The 23,990-nt window shown below is 44.3% G+C and overlaps 1 protein-coding gene across 7 annotated transcripts in view; it reads left to right on the top strand.

Annotated features, from left to right (window-relative positions):
- The window catches only part of ZNF266 (zinc finger protein 266), a 68,531-nt gene that overhangs the window by 20,691 nt on the left and 23,850 nt on the right, over positions 1 to 23,990 (top strand). For 5 of the 7 annotated variants that reach the window (XM_064381919.1, XM_064381920.1, XM_064381921.1 and 2 more), the window contains 3 exons: positions 395 to 475; positions 2,541 to 2,623; positions 3,838 to 5,948. In XM_064381919.1, the coding sequence (XP_064237989.1) occupies positions 395 to 475; positions 2,541 to 2,623; positions 3,838 to 5,268 (1,595 nt within the window). In that variant the 3' untranslated portion in view covers positions 5,269 to 5,948. Of the gene's footprint in view, positions 1 to 394; positions 476 to 2,540; positions 2,624 to 3,837; positions 5,949 to 15,677; positions 15,761 to 18,862; positions 19,021 to 23,990 lie in introns of those variants that run through there. The other 2 variants (XM_064381924.1, XM_064381925.1) reach the window with 2 other exon arrangements.

Below are 23,990 nucleotides of genomic sequence, written 5' to 3' on the forward strand. Positions count from 1 at the left end.
TCAGTCTCCACCTTTGACGTACTCAGTCAGAAACTCTGCACCACGGCCCTGTCATCTATGTTTTAACAAGCTCTCCTCATGAATCTGATGTGCTGTAATGTTGAAGAATGAGAGATATAGTTGTTCCCAATGAGAATGAAGATCTCTTTGTTTCACCTAATTTCCTATTTGGATAAAAGTCTTAGTGCTTTTTAAGTATGGACATCAGCCTGGATTTGGGCTTCAGGGATCAGAGATAACCAGTCTTTTGGGGGCATGGACAGATGATATTTGCATTTTTAGCCCTTTTAAAATAATGTCACTGCTTCCATTGGAGCTATAGTTCTGAGTTATAGAAAGATTTATCATCTCTTGCCTGAGCCTCTTCTGGAAATATATCTTTCTCTGTGCACAGGATGTCAGCTCTTCAAACCCAGTCTGATCTCTTGGCTGGAACAAGAAGAGTCTAGGACGGTGCAGAGAGGTGATTTCCAAGGTGAGTGTTCACGAAGCACTGCCCTGATCAATAAGTTCAGTATGTGTATAAGTATAATGAGGAAACTCTTCAAGATGCACTTTATTTCACAACACGGAGGCCATATATATATATATATTTATTATATATATATTTTTTTCTGAGGCATAGTTTCACTGTCACCTAGGCTGTAGTACAGTGGTGCGATATTGGCTCACTGCAACCTCAGCCTCCCGAGTTTAAGTGATTCTCCTGCCTCAGCCTTCCGAGTAGCTGGGACTACAGGTGTGTGCCACCACACTTGGCTAACTTTTTGTATTATTAGTAGAGATGGGATTTCACCACGTTGGTCAGGCTGGTCACAAACTCTTGACCTCAAGTGTTCCACCTGCCTTGGCTTCCGACAGTGCTGGAATTACAGGCATGAGCCACCATGCCCAGCTAGGCCATTTTTTTCTCAGAAGTTAGGAAATCTTCAACTTCTCATACTCTCTGTCTACTCATTCTTTCCTGTGATGGGATCCTTTGGTTTCTTCTTTAAAAGTTCCTATTTTGGGCTAGGTGTGGTGGCTCACACCTGTAATCTTAGCACTTTGGGAGGTTGAGGCAGGCAGATCACTTGAAGTCATGAGTTTGAGACCAGCCTGGCCAAGAGAGCAAAACCCCATCTCTACAAAAATACAAATATTAGCTGAGCGTGGTGGCACATTCCTGTAGTCCCAGCTATTAGGGAGGCGGAAGCAGGAGAATTACTTGAACCCAGGGGCCGAAGGTTGCAGTGAGCCAAGATTGTGCCACTGAACTCCAGCCAATGTGAGAGAGTGAGACTCTGTCTCGAAAAAGAAAAAAAAAGGCTGGGCATGACCAGTGGTTCACGTCTGTAATCCCGGAACTTTGGGAGGCTGAGGCAGGAGGATCACCTGAGGTAAGGAGTTTGAGAACAGCCTGGCCAACATGTTGAAACCCCATCTCTACTAAAAATACAAAAATTAGCCAGGCGTGGTGGCGGGCGCCTGTAATCCCAGCTACTCGGGAGGCTGAGGCAGGAGAATTGCTGGAACTCAGGAGGCAGAGGTTGCAGTGAACTGAGATTGTGCCAGTGCACTCCAGCCTGATGACAAGAGTGAAACTCCGTCTCAAAAAAAAAAAAACAAGGCTGGGCGCGGTGGCTCACGCCTGTAATCCCAGCACTTTGGGAGGCTGAAGCGGGTGGATCACGAGGTCAAGAAATCAAGACCATCCTGGTCAACATGGTGAAACCCCGCCTCTACTAAAAATACAAAAAATTAGCTGGGCATGGTGGTACGTGCCTGTAATCCCAGCTACTCGGGAGGCTGAGGCAGAATTGCTTGAACCCAGGAGGCGGAGGTTGCGGTGAGCCGAGATCACGCCATTGCACTCCAGCCTGGGTAACAAGAGCGAAACTCCATCTCAAAAAAAAAAAAAAAAAAAAAAAAACTACAACAAAAAACAAGTTTCTTGTTTTGATGTGTGGTTACTGTCTTATTCTTTGACTTTCCTGACATGGTAATATTCTTTGTGTTCACCCTCAGTTTATAATTTTCATAGGATCAGTTTGTAGCAAACTATGTAAAATTTTGACCCTATATCCTTATTATTGCCAAATTTTTGATATAAAATCTTCAGATCTGTCTTTGTGTTTGTTTTTTATTACCATGGTTAATTTTCAGTGGCTCATGCCTGTAATCCCAGCACTTTGGGAGGCTGAGGCAGGTGGATCACGAGGTCAAGAGATCGAGACTATCCTGGTCAACATGTCAACATGGTGAAACCCCGTCTCTACTAAAAATACAAAAATTAGCTGGGCATGGTGGCGCGTGCCTGTAATCCCAGCTACTCATGAGGCTGAGGCAGGAGAATTGCCTGAACCCATAAGGCGGAGGTCGCGGTGAGCCGAGATCGCGCCATTGCACTCCAGCCTGGGTGACAAGAGTGAAACTCTATCTCAAAAAAAAAAAAAAAAAAAATTTGAAAACAAATACAAATGATCTCTCTCATTTTCAGCTCCATCTGTCTACCATATATGTCTCTAAACTCTTACATTTCTTTTTCTCTTTAACTTTAGAACGGAAAGTGCAACTTAAAACCAAAGAGTCGGCCCTTCAGCAAGATTTTTTTGGGGAGCCAACCTCTAGTGGGATTCAAATGGTAAGATGAACAAAGATATGTCTTAGTTTTCACATTTAAAGATGATTTGGAATTCCATTATAGGAAATCAGAATGAAGCTGGGCATGGTGGCTCACACTTGTCATCCCAGCACTTTAGGAGGAGGAGATCGAGACCAGCCTGGTCAACATAGCAAGATCTTGGCTTTAAAAACTTAATTAATTTAATTACATTAAAAGAAAAAAGAAAATTAAGCAGAATGAGAGCTTTTTGAGAAAAGTAGCATTCCCAAGAGGGATAGTGACTCTGGAGAGAGACTTGGCATATGATGACTTGGGGATGCTTGAAACCTAGCTTGACACTTACTGTTGTTTTTTTCTTAGATGGAGTCTTGCTATGTTGCCCAGGCTGGAGTGCTGATCTCGACTCGCTGCAGCCTCCACCTCCTGGGTTCAAGCAATTCTCTTGCCTCACCCTCCTGAGTAGCCGGGAGTACAGGCATGCACCACCACACCCAGCTAATTTTTGTATTTTTAGTAGAGACAGGGTTTTTTTTTTTTTTTTGAGACGGAGTTTCGCTCTTGTTACCCAGGCTGGAGTGCAATGGTGCGATCTCGGCTCACCGCGACCTCCGCCTCCTGGGTTCAAGCAATTCTCCTGTCTCAGCCTCCCGAGTAGCTGGGACTACAGGTGTGTGCCACCATGCCCAGCTAATTTTTGTATTTTTAGTAGAGACGGGGTTTCACCTTGTTGACCAGGATGGTCTTGATCTCTTGACCTTGTGATCCACCCGCCTCGGCCTCCCAAAGTGCTGGGATTATAGGTGTGAGCCACCGCGCCTGGTGAGACAGGGTTTTACCATGTTGACCAGGCTGGTCTCGAACTCTTGACTTGAGTTGATCCACCCGCCTTGGTCTCCCAAAGTGCTGGGATTACAGGTGTGAGCCACCGTGTCTAGCCAACACTCAGTGTTTTAGAGTTCCACTCAAGTACACATTTGTAACTCGATAGTGAGTTTTTAAAACAATTTCATAAAACTCTACAGACATTTGAGATTAGAGTAGATGGCACAGCCTGGCAGGAACTTTTCATCATTCTCCTGGAAAGAAATCAAAAGGGCAGTACTTATATCGATGTAGTGAAAATGGTAAACATGAATATAATCGTCACAATGTTCCTCTCTTCAGATGAGTGGAATATGTGAATGAGTCTGAACAGTCCTTCCTTTCATCACCATTTATTCCTTTATCAACAGACGGGGAGCCACAATGGAGGGGAGCAATGTGGAGATGTCTCCAGCGAACACTCATGCCTTAACACACATGTGAGAACTCAAAATAGTGAGAGCACATTTGAGTGTCATCAGTATGGAGTAGACTTCCTTACCCTACACAAGAGAACCTCTTCCAGAGAGCACTGTTCTGTGTTTAATCAGTGTAGAAAAGCCTTCAACCTGACTCCAGATGTTGTTTACCAGGGAACGTGCATAGGAGAGAAAGCTTTTGATTGCAGTGACTCTGGGAAATGCTTCATTAATCAGTCACACCTTCAGGGACATTTAAGAACTCACAATGGAGAAAGTCTCCATGAATGGAAGGGATGTGGGAGAGGCCTTATTCACTCCACAGACCTTCCTGTGCATATACAGACTCGAAGTTCAGAAAAACCCTACAAATGTAAGGAATGTGGAAAGGGCTTTAGATATTCTGCATACCTTAATATTCACATGGGAACCCACACTGGAGACATTCCCTATGAATGTGAGGAGTGTGGGAAAGCCTTTACTAGGTCTTGTCAGCTCACTCAGCACAGAAAAACTCACACTGGAGAGAAGCCTTATAAATGTAAGGATTGTGGGAAAGCCTTCACTGTTTCCTCATGCTTAAGTCAACATATGAAAATTCACGTGGGCGAGAAGCCTTATGACTGCAAGGAATGTAGAACAGCCTTCACTAGATCTTCTCAACTTACTGAACATTTAAAAACTCACACTGCAGAGGACCCCTTTGAATGTAAGACATGTGGAAAATCCTTTAGAAATTCCTCATGCCTCAGTGATCACTTTCGAATTCACACTGGAATAAAACCCTATAAATGTAAGGACTGTGGGAAAGCCTTCACTCAGAACTCAGACCTTACCAAGCATGCACGAACTCACAGTGGAGAGAGGCCCTATGAATGCAAGGAATGTGGGAAGGCCTTTGCCAGATCCTCTCGCCTGAGTGAACATGTAAGAACTCACACTGGAGAGAAGCCTTTTGAATGTGTCAAATGTGGGAAAGCCTTTGCTATTTCTTCAAATCTTAGTGGACATTTGAGAATTCACACTGGAGAGAAGCCCTTTGAGTGCCTGGAATGTGGGAAGGCATTTACGCATTCCTCTAGTCTTAATAATCACATGCGGACCCACAGTACCAAAAAACCATACACGTGTATGGAATGTGGCAAAGCCTTTAAGTTTCCCACGTGTGTGAACCTTCACATGCGGATCCACACTGGAGAAAAACCCTATGAATGTAAACAGTGTGGGAAATCCTTCAGTTACTCCAATTCGTTTCAGTTACATGAACGAACTCACACTGGGGAGAAACCCTATGAATGTAAGGAGTGTGGAAAAGCCTTCAGTTCTTCCAGTTCCTTTCGAAATCATGAAAGAAGGCATGGAGATGAGAAACTGTCAGGGTAAGGAATGTGGGGAAACCTAAAGGTGTCCCTGTTCTCACTGAATACATGAAAACTCACTGGGAGAAACCCTATGAATCTAAAAATGTGGAAGCAGCTTTGTATCTCAGGTCTTCATGAACGTGTATGAATTCACAGTGGAGAAGACCCTGCGTCAGTAGGGAACGTGGAAACCACTTCACTGAATTCCCAAGCCTTACCAAACACATCAGAAATCTCACTGGAGAGAAACCCTATGAATGTAGAGAATCTGGGAATTCCTTTCTGAATCTCACAAACCTTAATGTGCATATGTGAACTCACATTGGAGAGAAACTCTGCAATTTAAATGGTATGGTCTGGACGACGCCCCACTCCATATTTTTAAGCCCTAAGTCCTGGTTCCTTACAATATAACTGTATTTGGATGTAAGGTTTTCAAACAGGTGAGTAACTTCAAATGAGGCTGCTAGGTTCGATCCCTAATCTAACATCACTGATGTCCCTATGAGAGAAAGTGAAGGAAGGATACACATGGAGAAGACTGTGAACCCACCAGAAGGTGACCATCTGCAGGCCAAGGACAGAGACCTGGAATGGATGCTTTCATTATGGCCTCCAGAGGAAACCAACCCTGTCTTCACCTTGATATCAGATTTGCAGACTCCACAACTGTGAGGCAATAAATTTCTCTTGGTGAAATCATTCAGTCTGTGTTACTTTGTATGGCAACCCTAGGAAACTAATACTGTGAGGAACTTGGGAAAAGCTTTAGATCAAGCTTATCCAACCCGCAGGCCAGGATGGCTTTGAATGTGCACCAACACACATTTGTAGGCTTTCTTAAAATACAATGAAATTTTTTGTGTGATCTTTTTTCATTGATAAGCTATCATTAGTGTTAGTGTAAACACAAAAGCAATCACAGGAGAGACGTTCTCTGAGTGTAGGGCATGTGAAGAAGTCTGCAGGTGCTCATCAGATCTTAATACTCACTTCCACCTCCTGCAGTGACAGGCCCTGTGAAAATCAACATCAAGAAAAGAAAGTTTCTTTTCTTGATGAGAAAAGTAGCCTGGGCAACTACTGTGAAGGTCAGAAATGTGACCTCACCCAACATTTAGTGACTTAGAGTGGACTGACGCTGCATTATTAGGAATGTGGAGAGATTCCGTTAGATGTTTATACTTTTTATATAAGGAATAAAAATCCACAGTGTAGAGATTTCTGCTTTAAGGCATGTGGGAAAGCTTTTGCTAATTCCATGAGGTGTATTTTACACATCTAAAATTAGACTGCAAGTGAGCCAAGACCACTCCACTCCAGCCTGGGTAACAGAGCAAGACTCCATCTAAAAAAAAAAACCTAAATAATAAAAATACAATGGCTGGGTGCAGTGTCTCACAGCTGGAATCCCAGCACTTTGGGAGGCCGAGGCGGGTGGATAACCTGAGGTCAGGAGATTGAGACCATCCTGACCAACATGGTGAAACCCCATCTCTATTAAAAACACAAAAAATTAGCCGGGCATGGTGGCACGTGCCTGTAGTCCCAGCTACTTGGGAAGCTGAGGCAGGAGAATCACTTGAATTCGGGAGGCAGAGGTTGCAGTGAGCTGAGATCGTGCCACTGCACTCCAGCCTGGGTGACAAAGTGAGACTCCATCTTTAAAAAATTAAATAAAATTAGAATGGAAATGTCCTGAGAATGTAAGGGAATGTATGACAACATTTAAATATCTCACATGCCATAATATTAACATGAAATCTCACAATGGAAGAAGACCCATGTATTGCAGGGATATGGTGTCACCTTATTTCATTGCTCAAGCCTTAATAATCTTCATGAGGATTCACGCTGGGGTAAAACCTTGTGATTATAAAAAATGCAAGAAGTTCTTCATTTGCTTCTCATGTCTTACTATATCACAGTTCATAGCCATGCGAATGTAAGGATTATGGGAAAGCTGTCAGAGTCTCTTCACAACCCAGCATGAAATAACTTGGAATGAGACTGCACAGTCTAGGAAACATGGAAAGCCCTTTGCTGTTATCTCAGGGACTGCTTAAGTAACATTTTGTAGTAGAGAGAAATCCTATTAGTTTCAGAGGTGTTGGAGACTGGTAGTTCAGCTAAATAATGTTCACTTCTCAGATTGGAAAACTGACCAACTGAAAATGTTTTATTAGCTCTTTTAAAACATCTTTGTTGGCCAGGCGAGATGGCTCACACCTGTAATCCCAGCACTTTGGGAGGCTGAGGTGGACCAATTACCTGAGGTCAGGAGTTCCAGATCAGCCTGACCAATGTGGAGAAACCCTATCTCTACTAAAAATACAAAAATTAGGTGTTGTGGTGCATGCCTGTAATGCCAGCTACTTGGGAGGCTGAGGCAAGAGAATCGTTTGAACCCGGGAGGCAGAGGTTGCAGTGAGCAGAGATCATGCCACTGCACTCCAGCCTGGGCAACAATAGTGAAACTCCATCTCAAAAAGAAAAAAAAAATCCATGTTCACCTGGTGTGGTGACTAATGCCTGTAATCTCAGCACTTTGAGATGCTGAGGTGAGTGGATCGCTTGAACTGAGGAGTTCAAGACCATCCTAGCTAACATGGTGAAACCCTGCCTCTACAAAAAAGACAAAACCTAGCTGGGCATGGTGGCTCATGCCTGTAGACCCAGCTACCCAGGAGGCTGAGGCAGAAGAATCATTTTAGCCCGGGAGACAGAGGTTGAAGTGAGCTGAGACTGTGCCACTGCACCCTAGCCTGGGTGACAGAGTTAGACCCTGTCTCAAAACAAAACAAAAATCCATGTGCTAGAGCAGTTTTAGTAGGTTCACAGCAAAATAGTGTGGAAGGTTCAAAGACTTCCTGTATTCCTGCTGCCACTACGCACACATTAGCTTCCACCGTCGTCAACGTAATCATCAACACAATCCAATAGAGTAATACACTTGTTAGAACTCATGAACCTACACTGCCACTTCATTATCACCGAAAGTCTACAGATCATCATGCTCCAACTATTCCTCCCTCCCTCTCCACAGCCCCTCACAACCACTCATCTTTGTACTGTCTCCATAGTTTTGCCTTTGTCAGAATGTCATAGAGTTGGAATCGTGCAGTATGAGACCTTTTCAGATTGGCCCAAAGTGAGAACTTTATGTCCTTTTCCCATTAGAATGTTACCCTTTTCAAAACCCACTTATGGCCTGTCCTGCTCCCATCCTGTGCCCATGAAAACCGCAGGCTGCACTGGCAGAAGAGAAGAGGGTGGGACTTTAGTTCTGTCTCCAAAGCAAAGCCCACAATTACTTGTTAATATATGCATGAAGACACCCACACCTTTCACCAATGTTGAGCTGTGTTCATCCCATGGTGACCTTTGGGGCAGTGGACTGCAGAGTGGGTCCGGAGTGCCATGTGACCGCTCCACAAGGCTTGGAGACATTGGCGAAATTTCTGCACAGGTGGCTCCGGGAGCTTCTGGCCAAGGCCCACCTTTCCTCAGCAGCCATCTGTGCACAGTGAGATTTGTCTACAGGACTCCCTGTTTGACCTACCCACTAGGGTCTGCCTAGTAATCAGCCATTTTGGTTTCTGATTGGCTGTGGCAGCTGATGCTTTGAGTCCAGTGACTCCTGGGTGCTTGGAATCTGCGGAGTGACAGGATGAGGACATTTAAAAATGCTGTTTAGTGTTAGGGTTTTTCTTTTTGTTTTGTTTTGTTTGTTTTGAGATGGGGTCTCGCTCTTACACCAGGTTGGAATGCAGTGGTTTAGTAATCTCAGCTCACTGCAACCTCTTGTCTCCGGTTCAAGTGATTCTTCCGCCTCAGCCTCCCAAGTAGCTACGGCTACAAGCGTGCACCACCACGCCCGGCTAATTTTTGTATTTTTTAATAGAGATGGAGTTTCATCATGTTTGGCCAGGATGGTATTGATTTCCTGATCTCATGATCCTCCTGCCTTGGCCTCCCAAAGTGCTGGATTACAGACATGAGCCACTGCGCCTGGCCTAGTGTTAGGTTTTTAACTTATTGTTTAATTCTCTGAAAGAGCAGCTGAGCAATTTTTAAAACCAATATATTCCTTTGATGCAACATCTAATTTAATACTTATTTAAAAATCTAATCCTGGGCCAGGCGCAATGGCTCATCCCTGTAATCCCAGCACTTGGGGAGATTGAGGTGGGCAGATCACGAGGTCAAGAGATTGGGACCATCTTGGCCAATATGGTGAAACCCTGCTCTACGAAAAATACAAAAATTGGCTGGGCGTGGTGGCAGGCACCTGTAATCTCAGCTACTCGGGAGGCTGAGGCAGAAGAATGACTTGAACCTGGGAGGTGGAGGTTACATTGAGCCGAGATCACACCACTGCACTCCGGCCTGGTGACAGAGTGACTCCGTCTCAAAAAAATAAATAAAATCCTTTAAAATTCTTTTATCTTGAGACTTTGCTGAAGTTGCTTATTAGTTTCAGGAGATTTTGGGCTGAGATGATGGGGTCTTCTAAATATACAATCATGTCGTCTGCAAATAGAGACAATTTGACTTCCTTCTTTCCTGTTTGAATACCATTTATTTCTTTTTCTTGCCTGATTGCTCTGGCTAGAACTTCCAGTACTATATTGAATAGGAGTGGTGAGAGAGGGCATCCTTGTCTAGTGCCAGATTAAAAAGGGAATGCTTTCAGTTCTTGCCCATTCAGTATGATATTGGCTGTGGGTTTGTCGTAAATAGCTTTTATTATTTTGAGATACGTTCCATTGATACCTAGTTTATTGAGGGTTTTTAGCATAAAGGGTTGTTGAATTTTGTCAGAGGCCTTCTCTGCATCAATTGAGATAATCATGTGGTTTTTGTCTTTGGTTCTGTGGTGAATTACATTTATAGACTTGCATATGTTGAACCAGGCTTGCATCCCCGGGATGAAGCCTACTTGATCGTGGTGGATAAGCTTTTTGATGTGCTGTTGCAATCTGTTTGCCAGTATTTTATTGAAGATTTTTGCATCTGTGTTCATTATTGATATTGGCCTGAAGTTTTCTTTTCTTGCTGAGTCTCTGCTGGGTTTTGGTATCAGGATGATGTTAGTCTCATAAAATGATTTGGGAAGGATTCCCTCTTTTTGGATTGTTTGGAATAGTTTCAGAAGGAATGGTACCAGCTCCTCTTTGTATGTCTGGTAGAATTCGACTGTGAACCCATCTGGACCTGGGCTTTTTTTAGGTGATAGGCTCTTAATTGCTGTCTCAACTTCTGCCCTTGTTATTGGTCTATTCAGGGTTTTGACTTCTTCCTGGTTTAGGCTTGGGAGGATGCAAGTGTCCAGGAATTTATTCATTCCAGTTTATGTGCATAGAGTTGTTTGTAATAATCTCTGATGATGGTTTGTATTTCTGTGGAATCTGTGGTGATATCCCCTTTATCGTTTTTTATTGCATCTATTTGATTATTCTCTCTTTTCTTTTTTATTAATCTGGCTAGTTGTCTGTCTATTTTGTTGATCTTTTCGAAAAACGAGCTCCTGGATTTATTGATTTTTTGAAGGGTGTTTTTGTGTCTCTATTTCCTTCAGTTCTGCTCTGATCTTAGTTATTTCTTGTCTTCTGCTAGGTTTGAGTCTTTTTGATCTTGCTCCTCTAGCTCTTTCAATTTTGACGATAGGGTGTCTATTTTTAGATCTTTCCTTGCTTCTTATGTGGGCATTTATTGCTATATATTTTCCTCTAGACACTACTTTAAATGTGTCCCAGAGATTCTGGTACATTGTGTCTTTGTTCTCGTTGGTTTCGAAGAACATCTTTATTTCTGCCTTTATTTCATTGTTCATCCAGTCAGCATTCAAGAGCCAGTTGTTCAGTTTCCATGAAGCTGTGCGATTCTGAGTTAGTTTCTGAATTCTGAGTTCTAACTTGATTGCACTGTGTTCTGAGAGACTGTTATGATTTCTGTTCTTTTGCATTTGCTAAGGAGTGATTTACTTCCAATTATGTGGTCAATTTTAGAGTAGGTGTGATTTGGTGCTGAGAAGAATGTATATTCTGTGGATTTGGGGTGGAGAGTTCTGTAAATGTCTGTTAGGTTTGCTTGGTCCCGGTCTGAGTTCAAGTCCTGGATATCCTTGTTAATTTTCTGTCTCGTTGATCTGTCTAATATTGACAATGGAGTGTTAAAGTCTCCCACTATAATTGTGTGGGAGTCTAAGTCTCTTTGTAAATCATTAAGAACTTGCTTTATATATCTGGGTGCTCCTGTATTGGGTGTGAATATATTTAGGATCGTTAGCTCTTCTTGTTGCATTGATCCTTTTACCATTATGTAATGTCCTGCTTTGTCTCTTTTGATCTTTGTTGGTTTAAAGTCTATTTTATCAGAGACAAGAATTGCAATTCCTACTTTTTTTTTGCTCTCCATTTGCTTGGTAAATCTTCCTCCATCCCTTTATTTTGAGCCTTTGTGTATCCTTGCATGTGAAATGGGTTTCCTGGATACAGCACACCGATGGGTTTTGGCTTTTTATCCAATTTGCCAGTCTGTGTCTTTTGATTGGGGCATTTAGCCCATTTACATTTGGGGTTAATATTGTTATGTGTGAATTTGATCCTGTCATTTTGATGCTAGCTGGCTGTTTTGCCTGTTAGTTGATGTAGGTTCTTCATTGTGTCGATGCTCTTTACCATTTAGTATGTTTTTGGAGTGGCTGGTACTGGTCGTTCCTTTCTATGTTTAGTGCTTCTTTCAGGAGCTCTTGTAAAGCAGGCCTGGTGGTGATGAAATCTCTGAGTACTTGCTTGTTCGTAAAGGATTTTATTTCTCCTTCACTTATGAAGCTTAGTTTGACTGGATATGAAATTCTGGGTTGAAAGTTCTTTTCTTTAAGGATGTTGAATATTGGCCCCCACTCTCTTCTGGCTTGTAGGGTTTCTGCTGAGAGATCTGCTGTGAGTCTGATGGGCTTCCCTTTATGGGTAATCCAACCTTTCTATCTGGCTGCCCTTAGCACTTTCTCCTGCATTTCAACCCTGGTGAATCTGACAATTATATGCCTTGGGGTTGCTCTTCTTGAGGAATGTCTTTGTGGTGTTCTCTGTATTTCCTGGACTTGAATATTGGCCTGCCTTGCTAGGTTGGGGAAGTTTTCCTGGATAATATCCTGAAGAGTATTTTTCAGCTTGGATTCATTCTCTCTGTCACATTCAGGTACACCTATCAAACGTAGATCAGGTCTTTTCACATAGTCCCATATTTCTTGGAGACTTTGTTTATTCCTTTTTACCCTTTTTTCTCTAATTTTGCCTTCTCATTTTATTTCATTGAGTTGATCTTTGACCTCTGATAGCCTTTCTTCTGCTTGGTCAATTCGGCTGTTGAAACTTGTGTATGCTTCGCGAAGTTCTTGTGTTGTGTTTTTCAGCTCCATCAATTCACTTATATTCCTCTCTAAGTTGTTTATTCTCGTTAGCATTTCATCAAATCTTTTTTCAAGGTTCTTAGTTTCTTTGCATTGGGTTAGAACATGTTCTTTTAGCTCAGAGAATTTTCTTATTACCTACCTTCTGAAGCCTGTTTCTGTCAATTCATCTCACTCATTCTCCATCCAGCCTTGTTCTCTTGCTGGTGAGGAGTTGTGATCCCTTGTAGGAGAGGCATTCTGGTTTCGGGTGTTTTCATCCTTTTTGTGCTGGTTTCTTCCCATCTTCATGGATTTATCCACCTGTCATCTTTGTAGTTGTTGACTTTCAGATTGGGTCTCTGAGTGGACGTCCAGTTTGTTGATGAAGTTATCTTTCTGTTTCTTAGTTTTCCTTCTAACATTCAGGCCCCTCTGCTGTAGGAGTGCTGAGGTCCACTCCAGGCCCTGCTTGCCTGGGGATCACCTGCAGTGGCTGCAGAATAGTAAAGGTTGCTGCCAGTTTCTTCTTCTGCTATCTTTGTCCCAGAAGGATACCCACCAGATGTCAGTCTGAGCTCGCCTTTATGAGGTGACTCTATGGATATACAGGGGTCAGGTAGCTGCTTGAGGAGACAGTCTGTCCTTTATCGGAGCTCAAGTGCTGAGCTGTGAGCTCCGTTGTTCATTCAGAGCTGCTGGGCAGGTACGTTTAAGTCTGCTGCAGCAGAACTCATAAACCCCCCTTTTTTTTCTCCCAGGTGCCCTGTCCCAGGGAGTTAGGGCTTTATTTATAAGTTTCTGTTGTGCTGCTGCCTTTTTTCAGGGCTGCCCTGCCCAGCAAGGAGGCAGCCTAGTCACTGTCTGCCTGCAGAGGCTTTGCTGAGCTGCTGTGGGCTCCGCCCAGCTGCCATGTGAACTTCCCTGCAGTCCTGTTTATACGGGTGTAGTTAGAACTGCTTCGGCACTGGCGGCCCACCTCTGTAATGGCAGACTGTCTCTGTAATGGTGGGCTGCCTCAGCAATGACGGGCTGCCTCAGCAATGGCGGACTACCTCTGTAGTGGTGGACTGCCTCGGTCATGGCGGACGCCCCTCCCCCACAGAGCTAGACTGTCCCGGGTTCAGCTGTGCTTGCTGTGAAACTCTCAATCCAGAGCATTTCAGATTGCTGTTTTTTTGTGGGGGTAGGACCAGCCGAGCCTGATCACCTGTCTTCCTGCCTCAGACTCCTTTTTTTTTTTCCCCCCAATTGAACAGGCAACTCTGTCTCCCAGGTGTTCCAGTTGTCTGTTCAAAAGGTGCCGGGATCTGTGTGATTTCCCGTGTGGTGACCCACTGCGCTGGCTGAAACAGCCACACTGAGATTCGTGGCGCTTTTTTTGTCCGGGAATCTCCTGGCCTGGCTCCCTGTTTCAGTCCCCTTTTATCAGTTCAATGGGCAACTCTGTCTCCCAGGAGCTCCAATCACCAGCTAAAATGGCATCTGGACTCATGTATTTTATGAGATACCATCTCACGCTAGTTAGAATGGTGATCATTAAAAAATCTGGAGACAACAGATGCTGGAGAGGATGTGGAGAAATAGGAACACTTTTACACTGTTGGTGGGAGTGTAAATTAGTTCAACCATTGTGGAAGACAGTGTGGCGATTCCTCAAGGACCTAGAAATAGAAATTCCATTTGACCCAGCAATCCCATTACTGGGTATATATCCAAAGGATTATAAATCGTTCTACTATAAGAACACATGCACATGAATGTTCACTGCAGCACTGTTTACAATAGCAAAGACCTGGAACCAACCCAGATGCCCATCAATGATAGACTGGACAAAGAAAATGTGGCACATATACACCATGGAATATTATGCAGCCATAAAAAACTATGAGTTCGTGTCCTTTGTAGGGACATGGATGAACCTGGAAACCATCATTCTCAGCAAACTGACACAAGAACAGAAAATCAAACACTGCATGTTCTCATTCATAGGTGGGTGTTGAACAATGAGAACACATGGACACAGGGAGGGGAGCATCACACACTGGGGTCTGTCGGGGGGAAATACGGGAGGGACAGTAGGGGGTGGGGAGTTGGGGAGAGAGAGCATGGGGAGAAATGCCAGATACAGGTAATGGGGAGGAAGGCAGCAAATCACACTGCCATGTGTGTACCTATGCAACAATCTTGCATGTTCTTCACATGTACCCCAAAACTTAAAATGCAATAAAAAAAACTTATTTGCCAGTTAATTTAAAATGTCTGTTTTAAACACATATTTCTGATGTATAACTCTAATGTTAGCAATACAATTCCAAATGCTTTAATTACTTATCAGTGGGTATTTTATTTAGCAGGGACTCTATAAAATGCACTGCCAGCCAAACTGCTTTTGAATTTCTTTTGCCCCAGATCTCTGGTGCTTGGAGGCTTTATTAAATAAAACTAACAATAATCCTCTATTCACTTTTTAAAAATTGTGGTAAAGTATATTACATAAAGTTTACATTTTAACCATTTTAAGTGTCTGCTGGCATTAAATATACTCACATTGTTGGGCAACCATCACCATCATCCCACTAATAAAAAATGTTTACCTTTCCAAACTGAACGCATTGAACACTAACTCCCTATCGTTCACTTCCCAATCCCTGGCAAACACCAATTCTGTGTCTGTGTTAATCCCACTACTGTAGGTACCTCATAAAAGTGAAGTCACAGGATTTGACTTTTTGTGACTAGTTATTTCATTTAGCATAACATGTCCAAGGTTCATGTTGTAGCACATCTCAGAATTTCCTTTTTTAAGGCTGGAAAATACTGCATTGTGTGGATAGAACACATTGTGGGTTACTCCCACCTTTTCGATATTGTGGATAAAGCTGCCATGAACATGGGTGTACAAATATCTCTTCCAATACCTGCTTTCAACTTTTTGGTTAATACACCCACAATTGGAATTGCTGGATTATATGTTGGTGTCGTTTTTTTTGTATTGTTGTGTTTTGAGATGGACTTTCGCTCTTGTTGCCCAGGCTGGAGTGCAATGGCATGATCTCAGCTCACCACAACGTCCGCCTCCTGGGTTCAAGCAATTCTCCTGCCTCAGCCTGTAAAGGTATGCACCACCAAGCCTGGCTATTTTTTAATTTTTTTAAATTTTTAGTAGGGGGTTTCTCCATGTCGGTTAGGCTGGTCTCAAACTCCTGACCTCAGGTGATTCACCTGCCTCAGCCTCCCAACCTCCCAAAAGGTGGGATTACAGGTGTGAGCCACCATGCCCAGCCCGTTTTTTGGTAGTAATGTTTATTTTCTAGTTTGGTCTTGAGGTTTCTCTCGAGAATGGCCAAAAGCCAAGATAGTCACACTGTTTTTTTTTTTTTTTTTTTTGAGATGGAGTCTTGCTCTGTTGCCAGGCTGGAGTGCAGTGGTGCAGTCTCGGCTCACTGCAACCTCCACCTCCTGGATTCAAGCGATTCTTCTGCCTCAGCCTCCCAAGTAGCTGGGACCACAGGCGTGTGCCAACACACCCAGCTAATTTTTGTATTTTTAGTAGAGACGGGGTTTCACCATGGCCAGGATGGTCTCGATCTCTTGACCTCGTGATCCGCCCACCTCGGCCTCCCAAAATGCTGGGATTACAGGTGTGAGCCACCGCGCCCAGCCACACTTTTTTTTTTTTTTTTTTTAAGACAGAGTCTCACTCTGTCACCCAGGCTAGAATGCAGTGGCACAATCTCGACTCACTGCAACCTCCACCTCCTGGGTTCAAGTGATTCTCATGCGTCAGCCTCCCAAGTAACTGGGATTACAGGCATGTCCCACCATGCCCATCTAATTGTTGTATTTTTAGTAGAGACGGGGTTTCACCATGGCCAGACTGGTCTTGAACTCCTGACCTCAGGTGATCCACCCACTTCAGCCTCCCAAAGTGCTGGGATTACAGGCGTGAGCCAACGTGTCTGGACCAAGATAGCCACTCTCTAGGACAGCTGGTGGAGGATGTTAAGTTCAGATGTGTCAAGTGAGACACAATGAGAAAATGAAACCAAAATTAATGAAAGAAAAAAGTTTATTATAGATTTCAGAGAGGTTAGGGGTGCTGAATAATGGCCCACAGGAAATCCAGACACAGCATGGTGCTCAGCCTGTGGGTAGGTTACTGGAGAGGTGAAGAGAGAGAGGGTCTGTGGGACTGTACCTTTTTTTTTTTTTTTTTTTTTTGAGACACAGTTTAGCTATTCTTGACCAGGCTGGAATGCAATGGTGAGATCTCAGCTCACTGCAACCTCCACCTCCCAGGTTCGAGTGATTCTCCTGCCTCAGCCTCCGGAGTATCTGGGATTACAGGTGCCCCCCATCACCCCCAGCTAATTTTTTTTGTATTTTCAGTAGAGTCGGGGTTTCACCATGTTGGCCAGGCTGGTCTGGAACTCTTGACCTGAGGTGATCTGCCTGCCTCAGCCTCCCAAAGTGCTGGGAATACAGGCATGAGACACTGCGCCTCGCTGGGGCTGTGCCTTTTTTTTTTTTTTTTGAGACAGTTTTGTTCTGTTGGCAAACTGGAGGGCAGTGGCGCGATCTCGGCTCACCACAACCTCCGTTTCCCGGGTGCAAGCGATTCCCCTGCCTCAGCCTCCTGAGTAGCTGGGACTACGGGTGCCGCCACCACACACGGCTAATGTTTGGTATTTTAGTAGAGACGGGGTTTCACCAAGGCCAGGATGGTCCGGATCTGACCTCATGATCCACCTGCCTCGACCTCCCAAAATGCTGGGATTACAGGCGTGAGCCACCGCGCCCGGCCGGCGGGGTCTTTTTTTTTTTTTTCTTTTTACTTTTATGGGGTTATCTTAAGCTTTCTTCACGTGATTGTTGATTCGCTAGGGGAAAAAATGTTGAAGGAATTTATTTACATGATTCTGGTGTTAGTCATTAGGCTTTACAGTGGTCAGCAGCTGTGAGGTGAGGAACAAGTGGGTTATATCAGGAAACCACCACACAGGGAGAAGAAGACTGTCAGACCTAAAAACGACACCAACATGGCAGCGTCATATTAAACGAATTATGACATATGGCAATTCTACGTTTATCCCCCATCGCTTTTTTATTTTTTAAGAGACAGGGGTCTGCCCAGGCTGATCTCTTAACTCCTGGGCTCAAGCAATCCTCCCACCTGGGTCTCCCAAAGTACTGGGAATGCAGATGTGAATAAAACCCCTGCTGCAAATCACTTTTATTTTTATTTATTTATTTATTTTAAGACGGGGTTTCACCATGTTGGTCAGGCTGGTCTTGAACTCCCGACCTCAGGTGATCCGCCCGCCTTGGCCTCCAAAGTGCTTGGATTACAGGCGTGAGCCACCACGCCCGGCCGCAAATCACTTTTAAATCCTACCTCGTCTTGGCAGGTGTTTTATTCACACGGATGTTTAGAAAGTGCCGAAGCGGGCTGTGTGTGTGTGTGTGTGTGTTATAAAATGTTTCTGGTTTGGTTGTCAAAAATATAGAAATAACAACTACAGTACACAGGGCCTGAAATTCCGAAGTTTTTCTTTGCTTGTAGACTGATATTTATCATTGTCCCTGGAGGAGGTTTTAAGTCCTCCAGCGACCCAGGATCAAGTTTCAGAGATTTAGTTTATTTCATTATTATTTTTTCAGATAAAAATAATCTTGCTCTGTCACCCAGGCTGGAGTGCAGTGGCACGATCTCGGCTCACTGCAACCTCTGCCTCCTGGGTTCAAGCGATTCTCCTGCCTCAGCCTCCTGAACAGCTGGGATTACAGGCGCGCCACCACGCCCGGCTAATTTTTGTATTTTTAGTAGAAACGGGGTTTCACCAAGTTGGCCAGACTGGTCTTGAACTCCTGACCTCAGGTGATCCACCTGCCTCGGCCTCCCAGTGCTGCGATTACAGGCCTGAGCCACCGTGCCCGGTCTCAGAGACTCCTTAATTAGGTCAGTGAATGTAGACAAGTTCCACCGCCCGTCCATGCCTCTGTTTTCCAACCATAAAGCGAGCAACATAAAAACGCTCTTGAGGGAGAAGGGGAATCCCTCCCACGGCTCCAGGAACCCCCTGTGCGTATTTCACCTGGGGTCTGCACGGCCTGCAGGGTGGCTCTCCGATAGGCAACCCCGCCTCCTGGGAATAGCCCCACTCCTTTGTCTCCGCCCCTCTGCCTTTCCCGGCTGACGCTGGGATCTCTCTACCAGCTTTGGAAGACCTTGGCTGAAGCGTCCGCCTGACGTCAGCACGCAACTGTCGTGAATCCTGTTTCCCTGTCTATTCCAAGGTCCCGCCCATTGCCCGCTTGCCTGGAAAAGGAAGTGCGCTCCCGGAAACGGAAGTGAACGCTGCACTCCGCGTGCATCCGCGTGCATCCGCGTGCTGGCTCTTTTGCACAGACTAAAGTTCCTCCGACCAGACGAGGAGGACCGAAGTAGGGAGGGGGTCAAAGGGCGGTCTCCTGCAGGTCGCCTTCTCCGCTGCCTTTCCCGGATCTCGCACGTGGGGCCTCCTGCTGCTGCTGCACTTCTTTCGAGACTCCCGCTCGCGCCGCTCGCACCGCTCGCGGCTTGGGTCCAGGTGCTCCTGTTTCCCAAGCCTCTTCATCAACCTTTGCAGACTTTTTTGCCAAAGGAAGAAAATTTCTTGCTGGGGTCGTGGTTATTTCAGCGGCTTCACCGACCTGGGGATTTCAGCCAGTTTGGGTGAGCACTGGACTAATTTGTTCTTTTGGGGGATGTTCTTTATGTTTGGTAAATTATGTACAGGTGGAGAGATTAGAAACTCATTTTAGGGAGTTAAGGCGTCTCATACAATTTAAATGCATGGGTGAATGAATGCATGTAAATGCAAATTTTACTATCACGGAAAAGCAAAAAGTTATGTATTCGGCTTAGAACCCTGTAAATCTCTGAGCCTTGCCTTGTTAATTTGGAAATGTTCAAACTCAAGAAAACGTCAAAGTCCAATACAGTAAACCACCATTGCCCTAAATTCACTAAGTATTAATCTCTTGTCAGTTCCTTTCATATTTCTTTCCACATTTGAGGTTTATAAGCTAAAAGTAAATTAAAGGTGAGGTAGGAGGCGGCACTAGACGCTGGAGTCGGGGTTTGGACACCCCACCGAATTGAGGACTAGCTAAAACAGGTCTGGGGCCACGTGAATGTTGTTTTTGTTGTCTCCACTATTGAGTAGGTTCTCAGGTGGTCAGGGCCTCTGAGGTCTCCCTTTGGGCAATGCTGTTTACCCCCTTCCTTTCCTCCCGTCCACAGTCACCATTTGTTTAGCCCCTCTCTGCCCAGCCCTCTGGAATTTAGGCTCGACCTGCAACTGCGCATTTGTAGCTCCTAGTCCGCTTTTTTTTTTTTTTTTTTTTTTTCGGAGACGGAGTCTCGTTCTATTCCCAGGCTGGAGTTGCTGTGGCGCGATCTCGGCTTACTGCAATCTCTGCCTCCCGGTTCAAGCGATTCTCTTGCCTCAGCCTCGGAGCAGCTGGGACTACAGGCGCGTGCGTGCCACCACGCCCAACTAATTTTTGTATTTTTAGTAGAGACGGGGTTTCACCATGTTGGCCAGGATGGCCTGAGTCTCTTGACCTGGCGATCTACCCACTTCAGCCTCCCAAAGTGCTGGGATAACCGGCGTGAGCCACCGCTCCCAGCCCCTAATCCACTTTTATAACACCCTATGTAGACCTTTCTGGAAGGTGGGAATTTAAAAGGGAAAATTGACTAGACATTTGCTAAACTTAGCTGAAACCCCCTGTAGAGCTCCTCAGTCGACCTGGGGACAACAGCAAGCATCCCAGAGGACTTGTCCACTGGGTATCTTTTAGGCTATTGGAGCAAGTTCAAATTTGTCTTAAAGAAGAAACCCATTTTCTGTCGAAACACTGTTTGGGTTCCATACAGATTAGAAAACTAACAGATTTGGCCTAAATATGGTTCTATACATTATGATGATATTTTACAATGAGACTTATTTTGTAAAAAGGAAAGTGGGAAGAGGTCCCCTATGTGCAGGCTTTTATGGCCCTTTACAGGCTCATGTTACTTCCAGGAACCAGAATGCCATGCCTAAGGGATCCCCTCCTAGCTGCCCCCTTTACAAGGCTTACATTTTCCCCAAGGTCTCCTCAGTCCCCCAGTTCTGAGGGGCTTTCTGCCAGTTCTTTAGTGAAGGATTCCACTCCAGGGTCATCACTCATGCCTCCCCCTTGTCCCTCCCCCTTATCTAAGCAGCCGCAGCCTAACCCTCCCACTCCCCAGGAAAGTAAGCCCAACCAGTGCCACCTGGAGTGGGGCCCAGTATCAACCCTTAAAGCCAAACCTGGGTGCATTGTGGGAGGTAGCTAATTGAAGTAAGGGAACACTTAGAGTACAGGTGCCTTTTTCTACGTCTAATTTGGCTTTATGCAAGGAAGAAGTTGGGCAGTTTTTAGAGAATCAAGACAAGTTTACAGAGATGTTTGCTAAGTTGACCATGTTGTTTAATATAACTTGTTATGACAGATACTGTCATCTGCTTGTTGTGTCGTGGGGAAAAAAAAGTGGAGAAAAAAGGATGTGGTATATACCTATATTTATCCTATTGAGTCTATTTCTCTGGAAAATTCTAATACAGGGGTGTAGTTTTTTTTTTTTTTTTTTTTTTTTTTAAGATTGTTGGATTCAATTTGTTAATGTGGAGACTTTTTTTTTTTAAGAGATGTGGTTTTGCCATGTTGCTCAGGCTGGTCTTGAACTCCGGACTCAACCGATCCACTCACTTTGGCTTCTCAAAGTGCTGGGAGTACAGGCATGAACCACCTTGCCTCACCTTGTTGAGATTTTTTGCATGTATATTCGTGAGCTGTGGTATTGGCCCGTAGTTCTCTGTTTTTTTTGTTTTGTTTTGTTTTTTTGTTTTTTGAGACGGCGTCTTGCCCTGGCTGGAGCGCAATGGTGCAGTCTCAGCTCACTGCAACCTCTACCTCCCTGGTTCAAGCGATTCTCCTGCTTGAGCCTCCCAAGTAGCTGGAATCACAGGCGCCCACCACCACACCCGGCTACTATTTTGTATCTTTAGCAGAGATGGGGTTTCACCATGTTGGCCAGGCTGCTCTTGAACTCCTGACCTAGTGATCTGCTGGCCTTGGCCTCCCAAAATGCCGGGATTACAGGCATGAACCACTGCGCCCAGCCAGTTCTCTGTTGTTTTAATGTCTTTCATATTGGTATTAGGGTGATGCTGGCCTCACAGAATGTTAGGAAGTGCTTCTTCTGGAAGAGACTAGAAAATTGGCATACTTTCTTCCTTAAACGTTTGGTAGAATTCACCAGTGAACACATCTGGACCTGGTGCTTTCTGTTTTGGAATGTTATTCTTTTTCTTTATAGATACAGACCTGTTTAGTTGTCTATTTCTTCGTGTGTGGGTTTTTGCAGTGATATGGTTTGGCTGCATCCCTACCCAAATTTCATCTTGAATTCCCACCTGGGAGGTAATTGAATCATGGGGGCAAGTCTTTCCCATGCTGTTCTTGTGATAGTGAATAAGTCTTTTTTTTTTTTCTCACCAAATCTGATGGTTTTATACATAGTAAATAAGTCTTAAGAATTCTGACTTTTAAAAACGGTAGTTTTTCGGCCGGGCGTGGTGGCTCATGCCTGTAATCCAAGCACTTTGGAGGCCGAGTCGGGCAGATCACCTGAGGTCGGGAGTTCAAGGCCAGCCTGACCAACATGGTGAAACCCCGTCCTAAAAACAAAAAACAAACAAAAAACAGGAGTTTTTCTGCACAAGCTCTCTCTTTGCCTGCCACCATTCACGTGAGATGTGACTTGCTTCTCCTTGCCTCCCATCCTGATTGTGAGACCTCCCCAGCCTTGTGGAACCGTGAGTCCAATTAAACCTTTTTCTTTTGTAAATTGCCCAGTTTCGGTATGTCTTTATCAGCAGCATCTAAATGAATCAATACAGGCATATTGTTTCTTTGAAGTCATTGGTCTGTTTCATCTAGGTTTTCAAATTGGTGGATATAGAATTATTCATGAAATTCCTTTATTATCCATTTCATGTTTAGGAGATCTGTAGTGATGTCCCTTCTTAATTTCTGCTATTAGTAATTTGTGTCTTCTGTTTTTTCTTTGTTAGCCTGTTGAGAGGCTAATTTTATTCATCCTTTCAAAGAACCAGCTTTTGATATTACTGATTTTACTCTATTTTTTCTGTTTTCAATTTCATTGACTTTTGTTGAGGTTTTTTCTTTGTTTGTGACAGGATCTTGCTTTGTTGACCAGGCAGGGATGCAGTGTCATGATCATGGCTCACTGCAGCCTCCACCTCCTGGGCTCAAGGGATGCTCCCACCTCAGCCACCCAAGTAGAGGGGACTAAAGGCATGTGCCGCCAATTTTTAAATTTTTATAGAGATGGAGTTTAGCTATGTTGCCCAGGCTGGTCTCAAACTCCTGGCCTCAGTGATCCTCCCACATTGTCCTCCCAAAGTGCTGAGATTACAGGCATAAGCCACCATGCTTGGCCTCAAATTTTTATTATTTCTTTTCTTCTGCTTACTTTGGATTAAATTTGCTTTTTTTTTTTTTAGTTTCCTAAGGTGGAGGCTTAGATGACTGACATAGATCTTCTTTCTTATCTAACTAACCATTCAGTGCTATAAATTTCCCCCAAGACCTGCTTTTGTTGCACCCCACAAATCTTGTTAAGTTGTATCTGCTGTCAGTGCAACAATTTTAACTTCTCTTGAGATTTCTTGTTTGACCTATTTGTCATTTAGAAGTGTGCTGTTTGATTTTTAAGTATTTTTGAGATTTTCAGCTGTGTGTGGTGGCTCATGCCTGTAATCCCAGCATTTTGGGAGATTGAGGCAGGTGGGTCACAAGGTCAAGAGATCGAGACCATCCTGGCCAACATGGTGAAACTCCATCTCTACTAAAAGTACAAAAAGTAGCCGGGCGTGGTGGTGCGTGCCTGTAATCCCAGCTGCTCTGGAGGGTGAGGGAGAAGAATCGCTTGAACCCAGGAGGCAGAAGTTGCAGTGAGCCGAGCTCACACCACTGCACTCCAGCCTGGCAAAAGAGCAAGACTCCATTTCCAAAAAAAAGAGATTTTCTAGCTGTCTTTGATTAGTTTAATTCTGTTGTGATCTGAGAGCATACATTGTATGATTTCAGTTCTTTCAGATTTGTTAGGAGGCGTTTCATGGCCCACAGTGTGGTCTGTCTTGATGAGTATTCTATGTGAGCTTGAGAAGAATGTGTAATCTGCAGGTTTTGGATGAAGCAATCTATATATGTTAATTATATACACTTGATCGATGGTGCTGTTGAGT

Source organism: Aotus nancymaae, unplaced genomic scaffold (assembly GCF_030222135.1).
Source record: "Aotus nancymaae isolate 86718 unplaced genomic scaffold, 86718_ANA_hifiasm-v0.15.2.pri h1tg000028l, whole genome shotgun sequence".
Classification (NCBI taxonomy): Eukaryota; Metazoa; Chordata; class Mammalia; order Primates; family Aotidae; genus Aotus; species Aotus nancymaae.